Source organism: Carassius gibelio, chromosome B10 (genome assembly GCF_023724105.1).
Source record: "Carassius gibelio isolate Cgi1373 ecotype wild population from Czech Republic chromosome B10, carGib1.2-hapl.c, whole genome shotgun sequence".
Taxonomy (NCBI): Eukaryota; Metazoa; Chordata; class Actinopteri; order Cypriniformes; family Cyprinidae; genus Carassius; species Carassius gibelio.
The window spans coordinates 13,076,521-13,100,915 of NC_068405.1; the positions used below are offsets into that span (position 1 = coordinate 13,076,521).

The 24,395-nt window shown below is 36.7% G+C and overlaps 3 protein-coding genes across 11 annotated transcripts in view; 2 read left to right on the forward strand and 1 right to left on the reverse strand.

Moving 5' to 3' along the window:
* LOC127966772 (hepatic lectin) overlaps window positions 1–12,421 on the forward strand; it is a 61,645-nt gene extending 49,224 nt beyond the window's left edge. For 2 of the 4 annotated variants that reach the window (XM_052568011.1, XM_052568010.1), the window contains exons 2-5: window positions 9,230–9,574; window positions 10,692–10,819; window positions 10,921–11,027; window positions 11,111–12,421. In XM_052568011.1, coding sequence (XP_052423971.1) covers window positions 9,230–9,574; window positions 10,692–10,819; window positions 10,921–11,027; window positions 11,111–11,258 — 728 coding nt within the window. In that variant the 3' untranslated portion in view covers window positions 11,259–12,421. Of the gene's footprint in view, window positions 1–757; window positions 1,020–1,958; window positions 2,154–3,020; window positions 3,149–3,265; window positions 3,373–3,477; window positions 4,987–9,229; window positions 9,575–10,691; window positions 10,820–10,920; window positions 11,028–11,110 lie in introns of those variants that run through there. The other 2 variants (XM_052568014.1, XM_052568013.1) reach the window with 2 other exon arrangements.
* LOC127966768 (cell adhesion molecule 2) overlaps window positions 1–24,395 on the reverse strand; it is a 456,176-nt gene that overhangs the window by 220,403 nt on the left and 211,378 nt on the right. The window lies entirely within an intron of this gene.
* Window positions 1–24,395, forward strand: part of LOC127966770 (C-type lectin domain family 4 member M-like) — a 370,290-nt gene that overhangs the window by 85,363 nt on the left and 260,532 nt on the right. Inside the window, exons 2-5 of one of the 4 annotated variants that reach the window (XM_052568004.1) lie at window positions 17,452–17,763; window positions 17,863–17,990; window positions 18,098–18,204; window positions 18,305–18,694. In XM_052568004.1, the coding sequence (XP_052423964.1) occupies window positions 17,452–17,763; window positions 17,863–17,990; window positions 18,098–18,204; window positions 18,305–18,431 (674 nt within the window). In that variant the 3' untranslated portion in view covers window positions 18,432–18,694. Of the gene's footprint in view, window positions 1–17,451; window positions 17,991–18,097; window positions 18,205–18,304; window positions 23,702–24,395 lie in introns of those variants that run through there. The other 3 variants (XM_052568001.1, XM_052568007.1, XM_052568008.1) reach the window with 3 other exon arrangements.

Consider the following 24,395-nt stretch of genomic DNA (forward strand, 5'->3'; position numbering starts at 1 on the left):
ACAATGACAATCCAAGTCAAAAATTATAAATACATAACTTCAGTTGCTCGAAGGTAAATTAAGTGTAACAAAGGAGGAGTCGTGACGACAAAGTGCAAGCTTTATTTCAAAGACCAAAGTCAAAACTATATAATCCAAGGCAGAGGCAAAAGAGAAATTCACAAGACAGACAATGATCAGTGCAGGCAGCAATCAGTAAAAGCAAGGTAACAGTCCAAGGACCAAAAACACAAAGGGAAAGAAACATGGAAGAGCTAAATATTCAATCACCAGCGAAGACAGAGTGTGTGTGTGTGCTATTCTCATAGTCCTTCTAATATGAGGCAGCTGTGAACTGATAATGAGTGCTGATGAGTCCGGGCAAGCAGAATAGGAAATGGCATTCTGAGTGAATGGCAAGGTAGAGAATAAAGTGCCCTCTAGAGGAGCTCATGGGCACTCCAGCTGGAGATGGTGACACTAACAGTGACAGATGCCTAACTGACAGCAGCCACACAGCAGCATCCAAGTTTACTGGCTTGAGGACACGACTACTTGTCACTCACAATCAAAGCAATAACAAACCACATCCATTCAACCATCCAATCAATTCACAATGAACAAAAAGTCCTGTAATACATTTATTCTTGTTTGAGAAACAGTTATATTTTGTCATGCTTCACAATAGATAAGGAAAGTCTGTCACAACTTCCACTTAGTACTGAGTATCTGATGTCACATGATTTCATACATTGACCACAAGTTTGCTTTCCTCTAGCTCTAAAGAAGACAAGTGCTGCATACTTCAACACATCTACATGGGAACACGTAACGTAATTGTTTAATAATTGATGATTAAAGAGCAAACATGTCTGATGCCATTTACGATGATGTCATCAGAGCTGAGGACATGAAGAGAGATAGAGTGGAGATGACAGTGGATATCTATGAGAGTGCAGATTCTGTCAGGGATCATGACTTCACGACAAAGACAAACAAACCCCCACAAACAAAAAAAGCCCCACCACATCAGCAGACAGGTAATCACATGCATTTCTTTTATAAAATGTTTAGTCATTTAACATAATGTCTGTCATCAGTTTAAGGTGCATTACAAATTTTTATTGAAAGGCCTGATTGTATATACTCAATGAAAGACTCATTCTGTTTAAGCCTCATTATGTTAATACCCTTCAAAACTATTATTGTAGCCTCTGTGACACTGCAACTCATTAGCTGGGACTTCATAATGCCATAATTTATGTTCTACTGTTCTCAACCACTCCTACAATAGACTCTACAAGAAGCATAGAGGCCAATATAAACAAACATGAAATGGGATATTATAGATGTCACGCACTGCATCTTACAATTTACGTTTTCCGAACAATTTTAAATTAACTGGATTAAGGGGGAATTTACATAACAATAGAATAAAGGTACATGCATAGATGCATATTGTAAAAAAAAAAAAAAAAAAAATCGTCAGCTACTGGCCTGGCATGGACAACATAGCACTGTGTGAACACAGTTTGTTTTAACAATGTTTTATTTGTACGTGAACTTTTTAAAAAAATGGAAGGAAAAACATCATTGTCATCTAAACAAATCCTAAGTAAGGCGACTTCTCTCTCATGTGCTAATTTGAACCAGATCGATCTAAACACACTACCACAATAGTGTCCTTTCTATTATGGAGATTAATAGTTATTAACAGGCAGGATATCGCATGCTCTTGTACTCTGACATACTTTCCCACCCCAAAGTAAAGGGCTACAGTTTAGAAACACAAAATCAGCGTTTACTGTATATGACTGAAGTTGTATGAACACAAATGTCTCAGCCTGTTTATGCCAATATAATCACTGATGGAATACGAGATATGGACAGAGGCACCAAAATAAACCAGACACCTCGACGCACAAACACACTTTCATTGTATTGGGTTTGAGAAACATCTATCTATGTGTCCTTTTCAGGAAGTGATTCAGTGAAGATCAGAAGCTCCAGAACAGCTGTAGTGTGTTTGGTTCTGCTGTGTGTTCTTTTGCTGACTGCAGTCATAGTGCTGTGTGTCCACATCTATAATAAGAGCACACACTGCACCAAACTCACAGAAGAAAGAAATGGCATAATTAATCAGCTTTCCAATCTTGGAAAGCTTCTGAAAGAGGGTAAGGTTTTTTTTTTTTTCATTCAATGTTTGGTTGTGTTCTCAGTACATTATACAGTATATTATTTGAGAAACTATCTGTTACAAGTTGTTAGTATAGAGGTCTTCATGGGTCCACTTAGATCTGAAAACCTCAGGTCCAACCCGTCCAAAAGTTAGATGAGTGCCTTGCACATGAGTCACAAATGGCATTAGCAGCCCCAGATCTTGGTTCATTTAAAATAAATGTGCTTTTACTAAATTAACCCAAGAAGACCCCATTTTGAGATACATTTTTGTCTGATTGTATACGGAACACTGCAACTAGAACTCATTTCACTCAGTTATTAAAGATAAACAGAAAGTTGCACATCTTGAACAAGTAGCTCACAAGGTAAGAATTATAGGTGTGAGTGTTAAGTTTGGGAGAAAGAGGTGTGGTATTTTATAAAGAATGAAACTGATAGAATATATGCCCTGTGTCACACATACACTGTATGTTCAAACATCTCATTCTGTTTAGTTCTAACAAGAGTTAAATATAGAATAAAACAGAGCTGAGCTGTCAGCCTACACAGAACAAAACACAAATAATATTCAGCATTATTGTCTATGTTGACAAGATAACTAGGGTTTGAAACGCGGTAAGTAATATTTATAAATAAAGGCATGTAGACGAAATAAGGAACACAGAGTAAGAGCAGTATATTGGAGCTACTCTTTGACTTGTGGCATTGGTGACACAGCACCAGACAATGCTTTTTTATGTGCTTTTTACTGATAGACAGGTCGGGTTTGGCAAAGAAGTTGGGTTGGATACGGATCTTTGGACCTGAGAAGACTTGCAAATGTGAATAAAGTGCTAATAGGCAAATTTGTTGCTGTACAGATGAATGGATTTACTATCAATTCAGTTTTTACTATAAGTCCAATGAGAAGAAGAACTGGACTGAAAGCAGACGAGACTGTTTGAAGAAAGGAGCAGATCTGATCATCATAAACAACGGAACAGAACAAGTGAGAGAAAGATGCTGTGTGTGTTTGTGATGTTTAGCTGATGAGTGAGAGATGGTCAGATGAAATGTGTATACTGCTAATTTATGATATTAACATATAATTGGCTTCTCTGTTTAGGATTTTGTTATGAATATTACTAATAGAACAGAATTCTGGATTGGTGCAACTGACACTGATGTGGAGGGAAGCTGGAAATGGGTTGATGGCAGCAACATGACCTCTGGGTGAGAAATTACTGAACTGAACTGATTATTATCTAATAAATGATTCTCACAATCAGTATCATATCACACAAAAAGCAGCACTGAACATCTAATGCTGATCTATAGTTTCAGATTCTGGGCAACCGGTGGAGAAGTAAACGAGCCAGGAGGAGGAAAAGAAGAGAACTGTGCTGTTTCTCATTCAATACAGTGGCCTAACATAAAAGGGTGTCATGATGTTAAATGTAATGATGCTTATCACTGGATCTGTGAGAAGAGTATTATACCTCTCATACAGAGAGAAACATCATAAACAAATTTTCTTCCCGTGTTTTTTTTTTTTTTTTTTTTTTTTTGCTGACCTTATTAACAGTACCAAACATTCAGAATGAATGATTATCATCTATAGCATTGCTGCTGCTGAAGTGTCACCTTTGAAGCAAATTGTAGATCTAACCAATATTGTTTTTTGTATCACTTATATGCTATACCAGTTTTTATTAATATTTAGTATTTGTTTGCATTTTTATGTCTGTTTTCATCTTAATTTCATTTAAAGTGTTAGCAGTTTTGTTGTGTTTTTATTTTGTGACTTAAAGGCAAACTAAACACAAAAGAGAAACGTTGCTTTGGCAGCTAGCTGAAATAAAATACTTTATTAAACACTTTATTTGTATAGTACACTACAGGCATTCTACTAACTATAAGTAACTTTGCAAATGCATGTTAACTAGCAGTCATGGTAGCAGTCTGCCTAATATCTGCTAACACTATTTTGATGGTTCCCCAACACATATCCTTCTGATATAAGTAAATTTCCAAGTACATGTAAACTTATTTTACTAACAATAATCTAACAGTTTTCTAATACTCTAGTAGTTATTCAATTATGCAGATTAAAGGGCTATTTTACATGCACTGAAAAGTTAGTTATAGTTAGTAAAATATCTTAAGTAAAATGTCTTAAATCAAAATAAGATGTCAAAAATTTAAATTATATATATCTCATCAGTTGATGTTTACTTAATACAGTAACTAAATACAGTCATATTGTTTTATACAAAAACACAAATGGTGCAATCATAGTGTACTTTTTAGAACACTAGCTCCAAGATAAACCAAATCATTAATTTGGTAAAAAAAAAAAACAAAAAAAAAACATTATACTGTTAAGAAATTATTGCGTAAAACACATTTTACAGTTTTATAGAAATAGACCTTATCATGAGTAGATTTTGCAACTCTCAAGAAGGCCTGTACTTTTCTGGGTCTAGCTTTATTAAATTTGCCAAAGCAGTAATACAGATCAGCTATGTGTTGCACATTCAATATCCAGTCTTGTATCTGCATTACTAAAGTTTAAGAATTGTCTTCTTTGCTGCAGTAAAGCCTGAAAAGATAATATTTTTGGCCCGGGTACAAAGAAGAGTTCAAGAGGCACAGAAGCAACTTTGAGTTATGAGCTAATACAATATTTCAAATTAAATCAATAGCTTGTGTGTAATTAGTTACTTCTTTCACATCATGTCCTTGCCACCCTATCTGAGTTTATTTTGCGATACCACACAACTTTTTTTTTTGTTTGTTTGTTTTTTACATAATACATGATGCAGTAAAACCAAAAAAAACAAACAAAAAAACACTTACATCAGAAAAGAGCAAAAGCTTGTCAAATAACATGGCGCATGGCATCACTGAGACTGGATTGGACAAGATCATTTCTAGGTGCACCTGAACAAAGAGTACACTAATGTTAAGGGATATTCTGGGTTTAGTGTCATAATTAGTGTCATAATATTGTCCTAATATTGTCATAAGTGCCTCAAAGGAAAAAGGTGAGGCACTTGTGAATGGGGCAAATTAATAAACAATCTGTATACTGTATGCCTGTTAAAATTATTTTACTGAAAATAAAATAAAAAGGATTAGTTAGCTTTGGATAAGCTACAATGAGTTTGTTGTACTCCTCTCATGCCAGTATAGGAGCATTCAGACAATAACCATTTGCTTTGTCTTCTGACTCGCAAGGGTTTCTCTAGGAGCTACCCACTGAGTGTATAGAGCTTGTACACTAGTAATTGCAGTGCATTTGAAGGAGTATACTTGATAATGTCCACTATGGTTTCAGACACCACTACATATGGCTTTTTCCATGAAATAGTGCACTATACGGGGTGGCAGGAACAGAACACAACTGTTGTGCGTTGCTCTGAGCAGTAAAACAGTTTTTTCTGCTTTTGCTTTGTTTTAAGCGAAACATATACTAAGAAACTGGCCATAAATTTCTAAACTGTAAGTTTCTCAGTATGAACTTATTGTTTTCTAAATTATTTAAACATCTCTGAGCATCTGTATTTGCAATTCCTGTATCTGTCACATGGTTTGTCACCAGTAATAATTGTGAGAGACATATTGAACTTCATATCTGATGTGTTCAGGAAGTGACTTCAGGAAGCTGTAGCAACAGTCTGTTTGCAGCTACTGTGTGTTCTTCTAAACATTTAGCAAATGAGAATGACTTGGTGAATTATTTAGGAATGTTAATGAACTTCTAATTCTTCAGTGCTTCTATCGATTCCACATACAATTTTTGATATTATATGATTTTAATATTAATATGATTTGCATTTAACCCATCCAAAGTGCACACACACAGTGAACACACACACAGAGCAGTGGGCAGGTATTAATGCTGCAGTGCCTGGGGAGCAGTTGGGGGTTTAGTGCCTTGTTCAAGGGCACCTAAGTCATGGTTTTGCCGGCCCGAGACTCGAACCCACAACCTTAGCTGTCAAACTTTCTAACCATTAGGCCACAACTTCCCCAATTTTTTTTACACATTGACCACAAGGTGTTTTTTTTTTTTTTTGGTCATCGCTGACACTTAAACTACTTAAACACATCTGTACAGGAATAATGAACTAAATGTTTGCAAATGGTTAAAGTGCGAAAATGTCTGATGATATTTATGATGGCATCAGGACAGAGACTGACATCATTTGAGAGATTATGATTTAAAGATAGAGACAAACAAACACCAACCACTACACTGTACAGATAATCACATTCATTTATTTGATTAAATGTTCAAATTTGCACGTTTATGGAGCATATAATATAAAAAAAAAAAAAAAAACTAATAATAAAACTTGAATATTCAAGTAAAAAAAAAAAAAAAAAAAACTGAACTATGTTAAATGCCACACAATATTCAGTTTTGTTAAATGACACTTGTCAATAATTCAAATTTACACAATACAAATTTAATTTGTTTTGTCATATTATAAGCTCCATACATGTTTGGTCATCTAATATCATGTCAGTGATCCTCGGCTAGTGATTGTGTTAAGTGATTATAATTGTCCGTGTGAAAATACAGGTGCGTCTCAATAAATTTGAATACTTCATAAGACCAAAAATAAATAAATAAATAAATAAATAAATAAATAAATAAATAAATACATTTAGTGAATTGTTTCCTTCTGGAAAGGATGTTCATTTACTGTACATGTACTCAATACTTGGTAGGGGCTCCATTTACTTTAATTACCTCAATTCTGCGTGGCATGGAAGTGATCAGTTTGTGGAACTGCTGAAATGGTGTGGAATCACAGGTTTCTTTGACAGTGGCCTTAAACTCATCTGCATTTCTTGGTCTCTTGTTTCTCACTTTCCTCTTGACAATACCCCATAGATCATAGATCCTCTCTGGGGTTCAGGTCTGGTGAGGTTGCCGGCCAGTCAAGTACACCAACACCATGGTCATTTAACCAACTTTTGGTGCTTTTGGCAATGTGGGCAGGTGCCAAATCCTGCTGAATAATGAAATCAGCAGCTGGTCAGCAGAAGGAAGCATGAAGTGCTCCAATATTTCTTGGTAAACAATGGACCAACACCAGCGGATGACATTGCACCGCAAATCATCACTGACTGGGGAATCATACAAGTGGACTTCAAGCAACTTGGGCACAACAGACTGAGGAAAAGAGCTCACAGTCCTCCTCTACCGAGCATTCTGCTTGCCAATGTCCAGTTTCTGGAGAATTAGATGGACGATCTTAGAGCAAGGATAAGTTTCCATTGGGACATTAGGGACTGCAACATCCTTTGTTTGTCTGAAACATGGTTCACGCCCTCGGTCCCAGACACTGCTGTAACGCCGTCTGATAACTTCTCTGTTTTACGGATGGACAGAACAGCCGAGGCTGGTAAATCCAAAGCTTGAGCAGTGTGCTTCTTGAATAACAAGATATGGTGTGACCCCAGGAATATCACCACTCTGTCACGCTCCTGCTCACCTCATCTGGAACATTTATCCATTATTTGCCGCCCATTCTATCTTGGCCAGGAGTTTTCATCATCATAATTACTGCTGTTTACATCCCACCACAAGCAGACAATGGATTGCCTTTTTCTAAGCTTCATGATCACTCATCGGCAACATCAACAAACATCCTGACTCACCTGTTATTAGTTTAAGAATGCCTACAAAGCTTGCTCACTAGCGGCTTTTGGCAGATCGGATCATGCCGCAAATTTTCCTCACACCGGAATATAAAAAAAGGCTCATTCAAGAAACCCCCGGTGCTGAGGGTGGTGATGCGCTGGTCTGAAGCCATGCTACATGCAGCTCTTGATGATGTAGACTGGGACATGTTCCGAGCGAGTTCCTCTGACGTCACTGAGTTCACGGATGTAGCATAAAGCTTTGTAAACACGCTAGACGAGCAAGCAGCTGAATCAGTAACTATAAGGACCTTCTATTATCAGAAACCGTGGGTGGACAGACAAATCCATGCAGCAGTAAACAAACACACTGCTTCTTACAACACCGGCCTTTTGTCGGGAAACATGAACGAGTACACAGCATCATGCTATGCTCTCTGATGCTTAGTAAGAGCCACCAAACTCAGATACATGAAACGAATAGAGACTCATTTTCAGCTCAATGTCCCCCTGCGTCTAAGGACCATATGTGCCTTTAGAAACAAATCCTCTGCAGAGGTAAGAGCATCCATTGCTGGCTGATGAACAAAACTCTTTCTATGGTGGTTTTGAAAAGAATCTAAGTAGCCATGCAATATTTTTTATTTTATTTTTATTTTTGTGAAAAACAATTGAAAACTGAAGTCGGTATCATTCATAATCTCTAATAGTAAGCCATTAAACAATGCAACTGAACCCAATAACTGATTTGTGAACAAAATTAGATCAGTTTTATTATCTGAATAAACTGATTCACTGAAAAATACATCTGATCAATATACGAAACATGAGGTGCTTTACTCATTTTCACTGAAAGGTCTGACGCGATTTGGGACTTGACCTCAAAACACTTCCGTTCTGCAGTTCTCAGTGACTCTGAAAATAGCATCTAAAAGAAGCATAGGCGTCAATATAAAATATGCAATCAATAGTATAGATATTGAGCACAATTAATTTATGATATAAATTTCATTTAATATGTTCTGATACATTTTAAGTTCACTGGATTAAGGCAGGTAACTTTTCCTCCTCATGTGCTAATCTGAAGGGGGGCAGCTACATCTAACCACATGGTCACCACACCATGTACCATTTAGCATGAATTTTTTTGTTAGGCGTATTAAGTGGTATGTTACAGGAAGTCACATTGGCCTCACATACTAAAACTTGAGTCCAAACTTGAGTACAAACACGACTGCTTCCACCATTGACATTACTTAGGTCAAACCTATGACAATGTCTGAGCCTGTTTATGCCAATATAATCACTGATGGAACACATAATGACAGACGTAACAAGAGAAACCAAACACCCCAACAAACAGGTACAAACATACATTGAGTGTTTTCTGTAGAAATTAAGAAACATTTATCTTTGTATCTGTCATCTTTAGGAAGTGATTCAGTGAAGAGCAGGAGCTCCAGAGCAGCTGTAGTGTGTTTGGTTCTGCTGTGTGTTCTTCTGCTGACTGCAGTCACAGCGCTGTGTGTCCACATCCATACAATCAACACAAACTACACACAAGAGAGAGACCAGCTACTAACCAAGATTAACAGCCTCACAGAAGACAGAGATGAGCTACAAACCAAGATTAACGGCCTCAAAGAAGACAGAGACCAGCTACTAACTAACATTACCATTATCAGAGAAGAAACAGATAAGCTAATAATACAAATCAGAAATCTGTTGAACGAGAGACAGCAGCTAATAAATCAACTTCAGCTTCTTTGTAAAGAGGGTAAGTTTCTTTACTCTGTGTATGTGGGTTGTGGTCTCACCTGCAGTTCATGCTATATTTTCTGTGAGCAAGCTAGGGCTTCAAATGATCAATGATAAATAATAAAGCAAAACCACTATTAGAATGATTAATCAACTAATCAGCGATTATATCAACGGTAAATCAGTAGGTTAATATTTTATTTTTTTCTGAACTAAGATAAACATGTATACCCTAAACCTTTGTTTGAGTTGACACAAAATGACCCATACACTACATATTCATATAGAGCTGTGTAAAGCAGAAAATCAAGCTGTAATTCCAGTGACACTGGATGACCCATGTATACTGTAACTACAAAATAGAGCAGGGGACCACTGGTTGAGTTGACACGGAATGTCCCATGTACTATGTATATATTCATGTAGAACTGTGTAAAGCAGAAAACCAAGTTGTAAATCTATAAACTTTAACAATGATTTTCATGTTTAGAACTATAAAGCTGCTTGCTAAATAACAGTCAGTTTGGATAGTGTTATATGAAGAAAACGTGCAATGACATGCTTTGATTGGAGTCTTGAACTGCAGAGCTTATACAAACATTCACATCGCTATGATCAGATACTTTCTTAACTGCTGTTTTCCCATGTTGCCCATGTTTGTTGGGTGATAAATTTGTCATTGAGAGAAAAGCGTGCAGCACATATTTACATAATTAGTATCAGGATGTTCACTAACAATACACCACTTGTTTATATCTAACTGTATATCGAAGAACAAAAAATTACGTCACCAGTGAGTATATCGAGGCCTTAACATATGACAGCATTCTTTTTTTATTATTATTCTTTTTTTATTTTTTATTTCCCACACTTTACTGGTTTGTCTCATACGTGCTGTGTGTGTCTACTATTGCATTGCAGCCAAGAAGGCTGAATTACAGTGCCACACCAGTCAATCCACATCACTACAGGCCTTTACGGTTATTTGTGTTCAACGATATTTGTTGACATTTTTTTATTTAATTTTTTTGTCAAAATCAATAACATCGACCAATCATTTCAGTCATGGAGTAAACCATCTGCTACAATTAGGCAGGTGAGAGGAAAGTGATAATTGCTGACCTTGTCATTTACAGATGAATGGATTTATTATCAATCCAGTTTTTACTACATGTCCAATGAGAGGAAGAGCTGGAGTGAGAGCAGACGAGACTGTTTGAAGAGAAGAGCAGATCTGATCATCATAAACAACAGAGAGGAATATGTGAGTGAAAGATGCTGTGTGTGTTTGTGGTGTTTAGCTGAGATGGTCAGATGAAATGTGTTTATTGTTTTGATATAAACATAATTACTGCATCTGTTTAGGATTTTGTTCAGAACCATACTGTTAAGAAAGAATTCTGGATTGGTGTGACTGACAGTGATGTGGAGGGCAGCTGGAAATGGGTTGATGGCAGCGCACTGAACTCTGAGTGAGAAATTACTGAACTGATTATTATGTAATAATTCTCAGAGTCATATCACACAGTTATCTAATGTTGATCTGTACTTTCAGGTTGTGGGCATCTAGAGAGCCAAATGGAGGAAGAGTAGAGAACTGTGCTGTGACTTATTTAACAGAGAGGCCTGATTTATTAGGGTTGATTGATGTTAGATGCAATAATGCTTATCAATGGATCTGTGAGAAGAGTATATGGCCCTAGGAACATGTACACCTTTAACCATCAAATCAAGGTCTTCAGGATCACTAAGATTCCAGGCAGGTGTGTCGGAGCTAAAGTCTTCTGTATGATGACCGTGGACTGGACACCCCTGATTTTAATGGAATACCTGTTTAGGCCTTATACTGTACTGTGCAAACACATTTCACTTGATAAAAAAATGAAGGAATTGTTCACCTAAAAATTACAAATTGGGCATTAATTACTCACCCAGTTGCTGTTCTGAAGCTTTATTGCACAACTCTGTGGAATTCTTGATTCTGATTGGTCAGTCGCGACATTCCGAGTTGTGTTATCCCTCGATGACAACCGGTAAAAGCTGATAACTCCTGCTCATCTGGGAAACAGCAGTCGGCGCTGTACTCTTGCTAAGAACATGTTTTTCTTGATGGAAGCTTTGTGTTTGTTAAGTTAATGAAATATTAAAACATCAAAATGGTGAACAGTTATTTAATTATGTCATCCTGATATTGTGGACTCGCTCTCTCGTTTCATACAAATGCAACTGCTGCCATTTTGCTGCGATTGTTTTGTGCGCCGTAATGGATTATAAGATAATTAATAAAGTGGTAAGATTTTAAAAGTTTCGGCTTAAATATTTTATTGCCTTAATTATTAATATGGTGAAATGTTGTGTAAAGAGTGGTTTGACGGCACCGTTTCCCTTAAATGTCGTTTAGTTTGAACTTGTCGCTTGCTCGCAACTGCTGTGTTCATGGAAGCTTTTCAATGAAATATTTCAACTCAACTCGATATCTCGTGCCTACTTATTTACTTATGTGGCAAGCAGCCGTGTAATAAGTGAGATAATGTACATCCAGCATGTTTTCTCAGAATAAATCCTGATCACCCTGTCAGGGTTTATTCTGAGAGAAAAACCAGCTGGATGTACATTATCCCTTACTTATCACACGGCTCTCTGGAATACTGGATTCTGATTAGTCTGTCATTACATTCCAAGGTCTGATATTTTCTGATAATGACCGACTTCAACAGCAAGTCTGCATAACAGACCACTAACCCTGGTCTCTTAAATGTGTAATGTGCAAATGTGAATCTTGTTCATTTGTAGCAACTGACTAAAACGTGTTTTATTTCATAAAAGCTTCGAGTTCTGAGCTAATGCAGTATTTCAACTATTTTATTTTATTAATTTTTTTTGCATTGTGCCCTGATCAAACTGATCAACCACTTTATTTAGTGATAATAATAGCGTGGGTGTACTGTATATTGTATCTTATGTTCTTCATCTTCTATTTTGGACCAAAAAAAAAAAAAAAAAAAAAAACTGTTTCCTAAGAATCAAATACATACAGTATTTCTAGAGGATTTGATCTGTTGAACAACACAACACAACACAACACAAAAACACACTATGAACTGCTTTAGAGAGATTTAACAAGATTACATACATTCAGTAACAAAGTAAGCAATGCTCCAGAGCAGCTAGAGTAAGTTGTTTTGTGTTCCCAGTAGTCTATAGGACTTTTAATTAACAATTACCAACCAAACATGTGTTTTCTGGAGAATCTCTAACCTGATTCCTCCTCTTACATCTGCTCTGTCTGTGCTGAACTAATATGAGGAAGAACTACAGCACAAACTCTCATTTAACAGCATGTCTGTCATAATCAGGATGTTGTTCACTAATGCCAGGGTTCTTCAGAACAGCAGCTGTATGTGTTGAGATGCACCAAACTAAAATTTCATTGCTCCAATAGCGTTTCTTCTTTCACATCTGTTCCGAAGACAGGTACTGTTTCTAGAGTATATGTATTGTGTTTCTTTGGCTAAAAGGGATTTGTTCAAATCAGAATCAGACCAGAGAAACAACAGACCGTAAACACTAGTTTCAACACCGACTTTACCAGCATAGTGCTGTTAGTTACAAATCACCTGCTCCTGATTTCAAAACATGGTGAGCAGAGATTCAAGCCTGCAAAAAGGACACAAAAAGAAGGTCAAGGTCACCCATAAAGAAGTTACTTAGCAGAGTAACGTTAAGAAAGTTCAAAACGTTTATTTTGGCCATTCTGAGAATTGCAAGTCATGTGACTTGGTTTCACACACTGTCCTCAGATCAGTTCCGTTCTGCTGTTCTCAATAACTGTCAACTGTCCTAAAATAGAATCTAAACCCAACCCCCCCCAGAAATGTGAAAAAAAAAAAGATATCCAATCAAAACAAAGTTATATTTTTCTGATTTAGTTTAAATTCACTTGGTTAAGTTAGGTGACTTCTTTCTCGTGTAGGCCTATAATTAAACTAATTTGAACTCGGCAGCTACATTGAAACCACATGGTGACCACACAAAAATGCCCTCTTTTTTCTATTGTAGAAAGGATATCACATGCTCTTGTTCAATGACAAACTTTTCCACCTACTGGCCTCACCTACTAAAAGCAGAGGACTACAAAAACTCAAAAAGAGCATCTACCGTTTAAATGAGAGAGGTCATGGGAACAAAGGTGTCTCAGCCTGTTTATGGCAATATAAATACTGATGGAACACGGGATATGGACCGACGCAAAAAGAGAAACCAAACACCTCAACACACAGGTACAAACACAAACATCAGGAGATCAACTTTCAATATTACCAAAGATTGCTTACTAGCATGCATATTTTTATTATATATTGGCAGTTACCTTACTATCACCTTACTAATTAGTAATAAGAGGCAAATTGGGAGTTTATTAAGGCAGAGGTTAGTTAATGATGAAATTTGGTCCCTAAATTAAAGTGTGAACAATAAAACTTATCTTTTTATCTGTCATCTTCAGGAAGCAATTGTGTGAAGAGCAGAAGCTCCAGAGCAGCTGTAGTGTGTTTGGTTCTGCTGTGTGTTCTTCTGCTGACTGCAGTCATAGTGCTGTGTGTCCACATCCACACAAACTACACACAAGAGACAAAACAGATGCTAACCAAGATCGCCAACCTCACAGAAGCAAGAGACCAGCTACTAACCATGATTACTAACCTGGCAGAAGAGAGAGAACAGCTACGAAACAAGAACATAAACTTGACAAATGAAAAATATGGATTACTAACCGAAAACAAAAACCTGGTTGAAGAAAGAGACCAGTCCAATCAGGAGAAAAGTGAACTGTTTAAAAGTCTTCGTGAAATCGGTAATGTTTTCTTAACTTTAGTACACACATGCACACACTAATTCACATTCAGTATACACTATAAACTATATGTATATTGTGTGTATGTGTGTGCGTGTGTGTGTGTGTGTGTGTGTGCAAGTGTGTTAGTACAATATATAGTGTGTGTAAGCATGTGGAAAGGTTCTGCCATCTACAATGGCCATTCTTGGACAACAGACCTACTTTTAAATTGACTGCTTCCATGGAATAACTAACAACAATGGAGTGCTTGGGAGAATGCATAAGATATTTGTCAATTGTGTCTGGAATACCAGCTCAGGTTTTTATTTTTTTATTTTTTTATTGGCCTGTCATCAGTTATTCGGTTGATTGATTAATTGATTATTGATTGATTGATTGCTCGGGACAGTGTTCAGCAGCAGTGTCTCTATTAAAGTGAAAGTTTAAAGAACAGTGGCATTATCTCCTCCATACTACGATAAGCGTTTCAGTTGTGAAACTATTTATTTAATAAAGCAGCAGGTAATTACTGTGTGCACATTACCGTGTGCGTGCATTGCTCTGTGTGTGTGTGTGTGTGTGTGTGTGTGTGTGTGTTTAATGAGTACACAGGAGAGAGAACATGCCTTCCATAAATAATAAAACAGTTTTGTAGAAACTTAATGTTTGTTATATTTATTTGCTTGCTCTGTGTTTTTGTGGATTTTGGTTCTTTTGCTGTTGCAGACTGTAAGGACATTATGAAAAGTGATATGTAACTCTAATGTGTTTCACAAAAAAAAAATGTAGAAGCTGATCTGGTTGTGTTAACAGATGGACATATCTATCAGTCCAGTTTTTACTTTGCTTCCGCTGAGACGAAGAGCTGGGCTGAGAGCAGAAGAGACTGTAAAGAGAGAGGAGCAGATCTGATCATCATAAACAACAGAGAGGAACAAGTTAGTGAATAATAGAGTAGGGCACACAAGTTTGTGTTAAAGCCTCATTTACAGAATGTCTACTGCAGAAGTTAAACACTGCTGTCTGGTTAATTTTACTAGGAGTTCATTCAAAAGATTGCTGGTGGCAAAGGAGTCTGGATTGGTTTGACTGACAGTGATGTGGAGGGCATATGGACATGGGTTAATGGCAGAACACTGACCTCTGGGTGAGAAAACACTGAATTGAACTGAGTATTATCTAAAAAATGATTCTCACAGTCATCTAATGCTATATTTTCAGCTTTTGGGCGACTGGAGAGCCCAATGGACAAACCGGAGAGAACTGCATTGCCTCTTATCCATCAGGGTGGTATGATTATCCATGTACCACTGCATTTAAATGGATCTGTAAAAAGAAATTGTAAAATTATACTATATTGTGCTATATTTTAACTCAACATCTGAGTTAAGCTGCTGCTTACCATCACCATAGTTGTAAATAATGGCAGTAAAATATGATGTATTATTACAATTAATAAAACATTATTTAATAAATCAGTCCAAATGAGGAGTGCATGCTGTTATAAACCACTCAGACCATAACAATGTCTCTTTTCTCACATCTGTCCGGGACTGTAAAAACAATAGGTGCAAAAAAAAAAAAAAAAAAACTGTCACTGCCCTTCAATACCCTTTTGAAAGTTATAATATATAGCATTATATATATATATAGTAATATGTACAATTCAGTAAATTTTCTGTAAATGTAACTTTAAGGCACTTATCTACATCCTTTAGGGGCAAATAAGGCAGAAAGTGTCTCTTTTGAAAGGGTACACATCCATGAACCGCAGATATTGTCAGGTGCTCTGTTCATGAAGTCTAGGAACTGTTCAAATCAGAAAGACCTACACAGAGATACATCCAGTATTAGTGTCTCAATAAGAACCTTCAGTAAATGTTTGAGAATGCTGCTGGGTTCTGTGAAATGACGTTAAAATATTTGTCTTCTACATGACCTAAATATGGAAGTGGCTCTGAGGGACAGAGAAACCAAAGTGCATTCAATCTCAACTGTATCTGCTGTTAGTAATAACAACCAACAGCTTCTGTGGAACAGAAAATTATTTTTGAGATTTAAAAGTTGGTAAGTGGAGACATCAAGCCTGACACAAAATCACCATTAGAAGTAGCTTAAAATTTATACTTTTAGATCCTCAAATCATTTGCCCCATTTACCTTTGCAACTGAAAGCTTCTCACCATCAGATGCTTCGCTGGGGATTCAGGGCCCCTTGTACAGGTTCAGGCCCTCCCACCATTAACCCCTATACAAAGCCCCTGGTCGCTGTAACCTAGTTTTTTTTTTTTTTTTTTTTTTTTGGTGTCATGAGTTACAAACCTACAAGCAGCAAGTCAGCAGGGTTTTTTTTTTTCTTTTTTTTTTATGCATTCATTTTAACCACTGCAGAAATATTTTCCACTATGTACGATAGGAAGTCAGTCAAAAGCAATAACTGACGCAATACCTCAGATTAGATGCAACTGAGATACGTGTCTGAGCAATATTAAATTCAATAAATTCAGCAACTTAGAATTAAGAAGCTGTTTCTGCTGCTCTGAACTTCTATAACCAGAACAACATTTTTCTTTTTTTTTATGGTTGCTATGCAAATTAACTGGTATGAACAGACTAGACTTCACACATTTTCATGCACTTTGATATACTTTGTCACACTTTGGACTCATCTGTTGAAAGTGCCGCCTCAAAAAGCAGACAACTGCAGAGAAGAAACAACGTCTATCGTCACACGGCTGATTCACAGTGACTGAAAATGTCAGAGAGCATTTATGGCAATATAAACACTGATGAAATATGGGAAATGGGCAGCAGAGATGGAGAAGAGATGAACGCCAACACCAAAGCAGATACTCATGACGTCAGGACAGGAAAGGAGAAACAAACATCTGAACACATAAGTACTGAGACTCATTTTATTGTAATAAGAAGTGACATTACTATTTTAATTATATATATATATATATATATATATATATATATATATATATATATATATATATATATATATATATATATAATTGTCTAATCTTTTATATTTATCTTATTGTCTGTCATCTTCAGGAAGTGATTCTGTGAGGATCAGAAGCTCCAGAGCAGCTGTTGTGTGTTTGGTTCTGCTGTGTGTTCTTCTGCTGACTGCAGTCATAGTGCTGTGTGTTCACACCTACACAAACAACACACACTGCACAGAAGACAGAAAGCTACTTACCAAGATCACCAACCTCACAGAACAGATCGACCAGATACTAACCAAGTACATAAACATGACAAATGAAAGGGATGGATTATTAATGAGGATTGACAACTTGACTAAACAAAAAGACCAGTTCAGTCAAGAGAGAAATCAACTGCGGACGATTCTCAATGAAACAGGTGAACTTGAATTGCTATTGCTAAAAACAAGTTTCATTATTCGGTGTACTGTAGACGGGAATCACGAGCTAATAGCTGAACCTTTTGTTGTGTTTACAGATGGATGGTTACACTCTAACTTCAGCTTTTACTTTATTTCCTCACTGAAGAAGAGCTGGTCAGAGAGCAGAAGATACTGTACAGATAGAGGAGCGGATCTGATCATCATAAACAACAGAGAGGAACAAGTGAGTGAAAAAAGAAAGTAGAGAAAAAGAGAAGGCCTATATATGTTCTTATATGGTATGTGGATGTCTATTTGAAAGTTGCTTGTCTGCTTTTTTTTTTTTACTAGGAGTTTGCAAAAAAGTTTTCCCATGGTAATGAATTCTGGATTGGTCTGACTGACAGTGAAGAAGAGGGCAACTGGAAATGGGTTGATCACAGCAAACTGACCTCTGGGTGAGAAATTACTGAACTGATTATTATGTAATAAATCAGTATCAGTATCATATCACACAGAAAGTAACAATGAACATCTAATACCAATCTGTTCTTTCAGCTTGTGGAGGTCTGGAGAGCCCAATGGAAATAGAGGAGAGAACTGTGCTGTGTCTATTTCATCAGGATGGTTTGATTCTCTATGTAATAAGGCTTTTAGATGGGTTTGTGAGAAAAGTCTTTGGTAATTAATTACATATTAAGTTGACCACCAATATGTGAAATAAGTAACACATATAGTCACTCTAGTTAGTTCCAGCTCTACCTCACATTACAGTTCCAGTTCACCCTACATTACAACATGGATCCAAATGATGATGATCTAATGATGTGAACTAATAGTGTGTGCTTGGGGCGGGACTATCGGTTGGGGAGTAACAGGAAACATGTTTAATTCAATACCTCCGTTTTATAATGCTAATAGTGAAGAAAGAACAAACTTTGTGCACTTGAGGGCCACATGCTTTTACACTTCATACACTGATATCAGATCAGTTTCATTCTGCTATTTTATTCAAACTTATTCAAAATGTATTTCAAACTGCAGTCCATGAAAAACAACACAGAAGAAATCTATGTGGTGCAATGGCTATTTTCCCTAAGTTTGCCACCTGAACATGCACAAATAGAATTTGACTTAATTAAAAAAAAAGAAAAAAAGAGAAAAGTCCTTCGTAGACAGAAATGGGCAACCATTGGAAAAGAATGAGAAATGTGTATATATATAACAGTCACTCACACATACAGAACCAAATAAATGACTGAGCCTATAACTAAGATTTTTTTTTTCTTTTTTGCACCACACTGCTCACGCACATACACAAAAAATAAAAATATACACACACTTAGAAGTCAGATCAAAGTCTTATTGCAAGATTTGCTGATATTACTGAAAATTTAAAAAAAAGTGTCTAAAACATGTTACTTGTTAGGTTTATTGCTTTCCCTTACCTGTTTGACACTATTTGGTTCCATTTTACTTTTTTGAGTTATTAAAATTTGATTGTTTTTTTTTTTTTTTTTTTTTTTTTTTTTTTTTTATAAATGGTTACTTTGTCTCCTACTTTGTCTTTTCCATGTTGCAACTTTGTATAGTATCACCCAACAAAAAGTATTTTTGGTAAAGTATGTATTTATTTATTGTTTATTGTTATTATTTTTATTTTTTTGTTAAATCCAATCCATGGAGGCCCCACCTTGCAAATTGCAGGGCTTAAATTATTATCTGCTAATAGTTTGGTGCCAGATACCACAGGACATGTTCAGGTGTCTAGTGGAGTCAATGCCTTAATTCATCAAAAGAGGCCAAAAAAGGGTGACCTGCACAATTAGAACGGGGATCTTTTCATAGTTCTGCTAATACAACTATTAGCAGAAGTTCCCGCTTTTTGGTGTGTTCACTTCACAGGAAAAATGAACATTTTAAATATAGAAACTACGTTTAGGGAAACTAAATTAGGTCATACTTCAAAGTAAGATAAAATCAGTTCTATAAAAACTATTAGTGACGTAAGTTCATGCTGACTGGCCAAATGCATATAAAACACTGGCTACCCAGCATTTAAAAAAAAGCGATGTAAAACTATTTACTCCACAAACATGATAAACAGAGATAACGGCATTTACCTGTTGTCTGCAGCTTTGTGTTTTTTTTTCTTAGCCTCTTTAACACTGCGAGTTATCATAGAACATTTAGTCAGATTGTCATGCTCTTTTTAACCATGTAAACAGTGCATTTACATAACATTTCAGTTTTCACAAAACCCACAACAAACAACAAAAAACTCTGAAAACGGTGTCCTCTGTTCACCGGTTGTAGACGTTTATAAATGCTGCACATAAAAATGGTGCTGTCTTCCGCTTCAGAGTTCCTGCTGCCGGTGTGAATGCATACTTAACATAATGTTAATAATGTATAAAATATTAACTGTGCAGTGTAAGAATCTTTAGTAACATAACTGTCTGAGATCACGATGAAGTGATAACTTTGTAGTGGTTATTATGAGTGCTCTTTGCAAGCTTCCTATGCAATCCATTTAAAAAGGTAGAACTTTGCTTTTCAGTCAGGCACACGTTGTAAAGTTTTTGGAATGACATCTGCGTATTTATGCAAGATTCTCTCTCAAAGTAGTAGTGTTTGACATGGTGATAATCATAGCAATAGACAGTATAAAATACGCTCCAGTGATTATTTCTGGAACCTGGTTGATACGTTAACTATATACAGTACAAAAACAACAAAATACAAATTCACTAAATGAAAGAATCAAATAAATGTATTGTCACGGGAGGAGCACAAGACAGACACAGTGGGCGTGGCGTCAGGCCTCGGAGAGGCTTTTATTAACAGAAATCATAAAACAACAGAGGAATAAAAGTGGCCAAAAGGGGGAAAGTGTCCAAAATAACAGGGAATCTGGTGTCCTCGTTGTGCTGCGGGATTTGTGTAGGTCGGGCAGTGTTCATCAAGGAAGGGTCCAGGCAAGGGGCGGAGTCCGGCGGCGGCACGCGCTCCCCTCCTTGGTCCGGGGCGCGAGGGGCGGCGGCTTCTCCTAGCGGCCGCGTCTCTCTCGTTGGCCGCGGCGCTGGTAGGGGATGGACGGCCCGGCATCCTGGCCCGTCGGCCGTGTATACGGGTGCGGTTCCCATCCGGATCGCGGGTCCGGCAGCTCACGTCTTGGTGGCGCGGGAGTCCCTCAACGCACCCTTCCTGGACCCACGAGGACACCAGCGTGCATGCACGGGGAAGAGACCGGTCTCCTGAGGAGAGGCGCGTTGGGCTTTTAAACAGCGGCGGTAATGAGGCTCCACTTCCTTCAGGTGTGCCCCATCACACGCCGCCAGCCCTGACTCGTCCAGCGCCCCTCCTCTCACACACCCACTCCAGTCGGGAGCCTGGTGAAGGGCGGCGATTTAGGACGGGGTGCCGGTGATAATCAGGGAGGAGGCAGCTGACTCGTCACAGTATATTTAGAATTTAAGCACTTAACTAAAATAAGTATTAATAAAATAAATAAGGAGAGAAGGCTAACTATAAACAGCTTGCTTTCATTTAGTGAAAGAAGCCTACTCTTCACCTGAATTAGAAGAAAGCTCCTCCTCTGGTCTCAGTGATGCGAGGACAACCTTTTAGGGTACATGTAATATCTGAGCGAGAACAGAGCCAATTCAGAAAAGAACAATGTATATTAGTGTATTGTATAAAAGCACACATCCAGATTTGTGTAAGTGAAGGACATACGCTTGTGAGTGAAGATTTGTGCTGGGGCATAACATGGATTGTGTAACATTATGCACTCTCAACATTGTCAATAAGATCACACTATAGAAATTGCATAAAATGAAGTATAAAGAGGAGAATAAAGTGGCCCTAGGTAGCTGCCTAGACAGGCCAGGATCGGTTGCTGCCAGACACAGTTAGAAATGTACTAAAAACAAGCTTATAGCAAGACATCTGGTAGGGGGAAAATGGGGTAGACCTGCCCCTGGCTAGATCAATGACAGGGGGAGCTGGGCAATTAATAGTAAATATGACCAAAACAGGGTATCACATTTTTTTTTTTTTCAGTAGCCTAATAATACAATTGATAAATAGGGGCATTTTTAGTGTTTATGAGGAGTTCTAACTCTGTGCCAAAAGTTTTATTTACATTTTAAATGTTCCTTTATCAGTTTAAAAATGTGTGAGTGAAGTGACATACAGACATGTATGGTGACCCATACTCAGAAGCTGTGCTCTGCATTTAACCCATCCAAAGTGCAGTATCATATCACACAGAAAGCAGCACTGAACATCTAATACTGCTCTGTACGTTCATGTTCTGGGCATCTGGAAAACCACATGGAGGAATAGGAGAGAACTGTGGTGTGTTTTAGTCATCAGGGTGGTATGATTATCTATGTAATAAAACATGAAGATGGATCTGTGAGAAGAATATTGTAAAGTATCACATACCATGATTTACATGTTTTTTTTTTTTTTTTTCACAGTATGTTTGACATGAATAATAGGGTTTACGTTCTAATTCAATCGCATGTAAAAAAAATAAAATAAAAACTAAATAATAATATTAATAATAATAATAATTATTATTATTATTATTTCAAATAGAGATCATGACTCTACTATAAACAGACATATTTTTGTGGAAAGCATTGTGCAATAAACATTTCCAACTCATAACCACCCTCATCTTGTTTTACTTAAAAGTCATATGAGCACAGCACGCAGAGTAGTTCTGTCAGGACCACTATTGTCAAAATAATAGATACTTAGCATGGACTTTTTGGCGGCATTGTTTGGCGGTATGGTACTGTTCTGGGCAAAAAAAAATCTATATAACTATAGCTACATGTGATCAGCTGAGAATCAGCTGAGGCAAGCTTGAATCACGAGACCTGTCAGATCTAACGCTAATGCTTAATTTCAGGACCACTATCATCAAAATGATAGTTAGCATTGACTTTTGTTTAATAAGTTTGTATGTACAGACATCTGTAGAGGCCATTTTTGGTAGATTTTACAAGGATTTTTTAAATAGTGTTCATATCCATATCGTATCGACCAAAATTAAGTAATATATTGTGATATAAATTTATGCCATATTGTCCAGCCCTATTATAATCATGATAAGAAATTTTCATACTGTTACATCTCTAATGTTGGGTAAAACAGGTTAACATTTTAAATTATGAGGAATTAATTTATTAATTTATTTACTCTCTCTCTTAAAATGATATTTCACCCAAATATTTAAATACTGCCAATGACTACCAGCAACTATTTGACTACCAGCACTCTTCAAAATATCATCTCCTGTAAAAGAAACTTATACATGCTGAGGCAAGTTATACGTCTTGCATGGTTGGAACAACTTGACGTTGAGTAAATGATGACAGAACTATCCCTTTAATAAAACACGCAAATGGTTTCATGTCATCACATCACATCTGTACTATGACTTTTGCTTGTGTTTGCAATCAATGAAGTGGGCCTAATTGCCAACAACCTGCTGATGTGAAGTAGTTTTGGCACATCGCTGGTGCAATGCAACTGCTTTGACAGAAAAGACAGTAGAAGTAAAATGTGTCTAATGCTATAAGAGGAAGGCCACAGCACCCTACCCCCAATCTCACAAAATTAATTTCTGAGTATTTCTCTAAATAGTCAGGATAAAAATGTAAGTGTCTGAACAAGATGTCATATGACCACAGTGATGCATTATTAAATTGAAACCCAAAAAGCAGAACTTCAGAGCAGTCTAGTATACTTGAAACAAAAGTTTCCACACTTAACTCTAGCAGACTGAATGCAGTATGTCTAACTCTGGCAACATGAACATTTCTGATAAACATGGGATGGAAAGAGAATATGAAGAGATGGATATAAAGAGCAGTAATGTCAATGCAGAAAGAGAGTACATGAACAACAAGAGATACCAAACACCTCGAAATACAGGTACTGAGACTCATTTTATTATTATAACAAATGGCAGATTATGTCTAAACAAATAATGTTTTGCATGGCACACAAAATTGCTAATTTGACAGCTGTCACATGAACATGGTAGTGCATCAAGGTACTGAACATAAGACTTCCTAACCGAGCAGAAACAGCTGTCCCCTCTGGGAAGTCGTGGCCTAGTGGTTAGAGAGTTTGACTCCTAACCCTACACTGTAAAAAATGTACTGTAGAATTTACAGGATTTTACTGGCAAAAAAGTTGCCAATAAAATCCTGTAAAAATGATGTTAATTGCTGTAAAATGGATTACAGGAAATTACTGCAAAGCAAATTACAGTTAATTGCTCTATGTGAAATACAGTAGTTTGCAGTATTTTTTTACAGTAACATTGAATTTTACAAGTTTATTTTACAGCAATATTTTGTAAATTCACTAAAGTACAGTATTTACCTGGCAAAAAAGTTGCCAATAAAGTCCTGTAAATATATTTTACAGCATTTTTTGTAATTTCATTAAATTACAGTATTTAACTGGCAACAAAAGTTGCCAATAAAATTGTGTAAATACCCCGAAATACAATATGATGTTGTAATAATTTAACACTGAAACTGCTTTAAAGAATAATTTTAACAGTAAACTATAAAATACTGATATAAATGCATTATCATGAGCTCTTTCTTAATACATT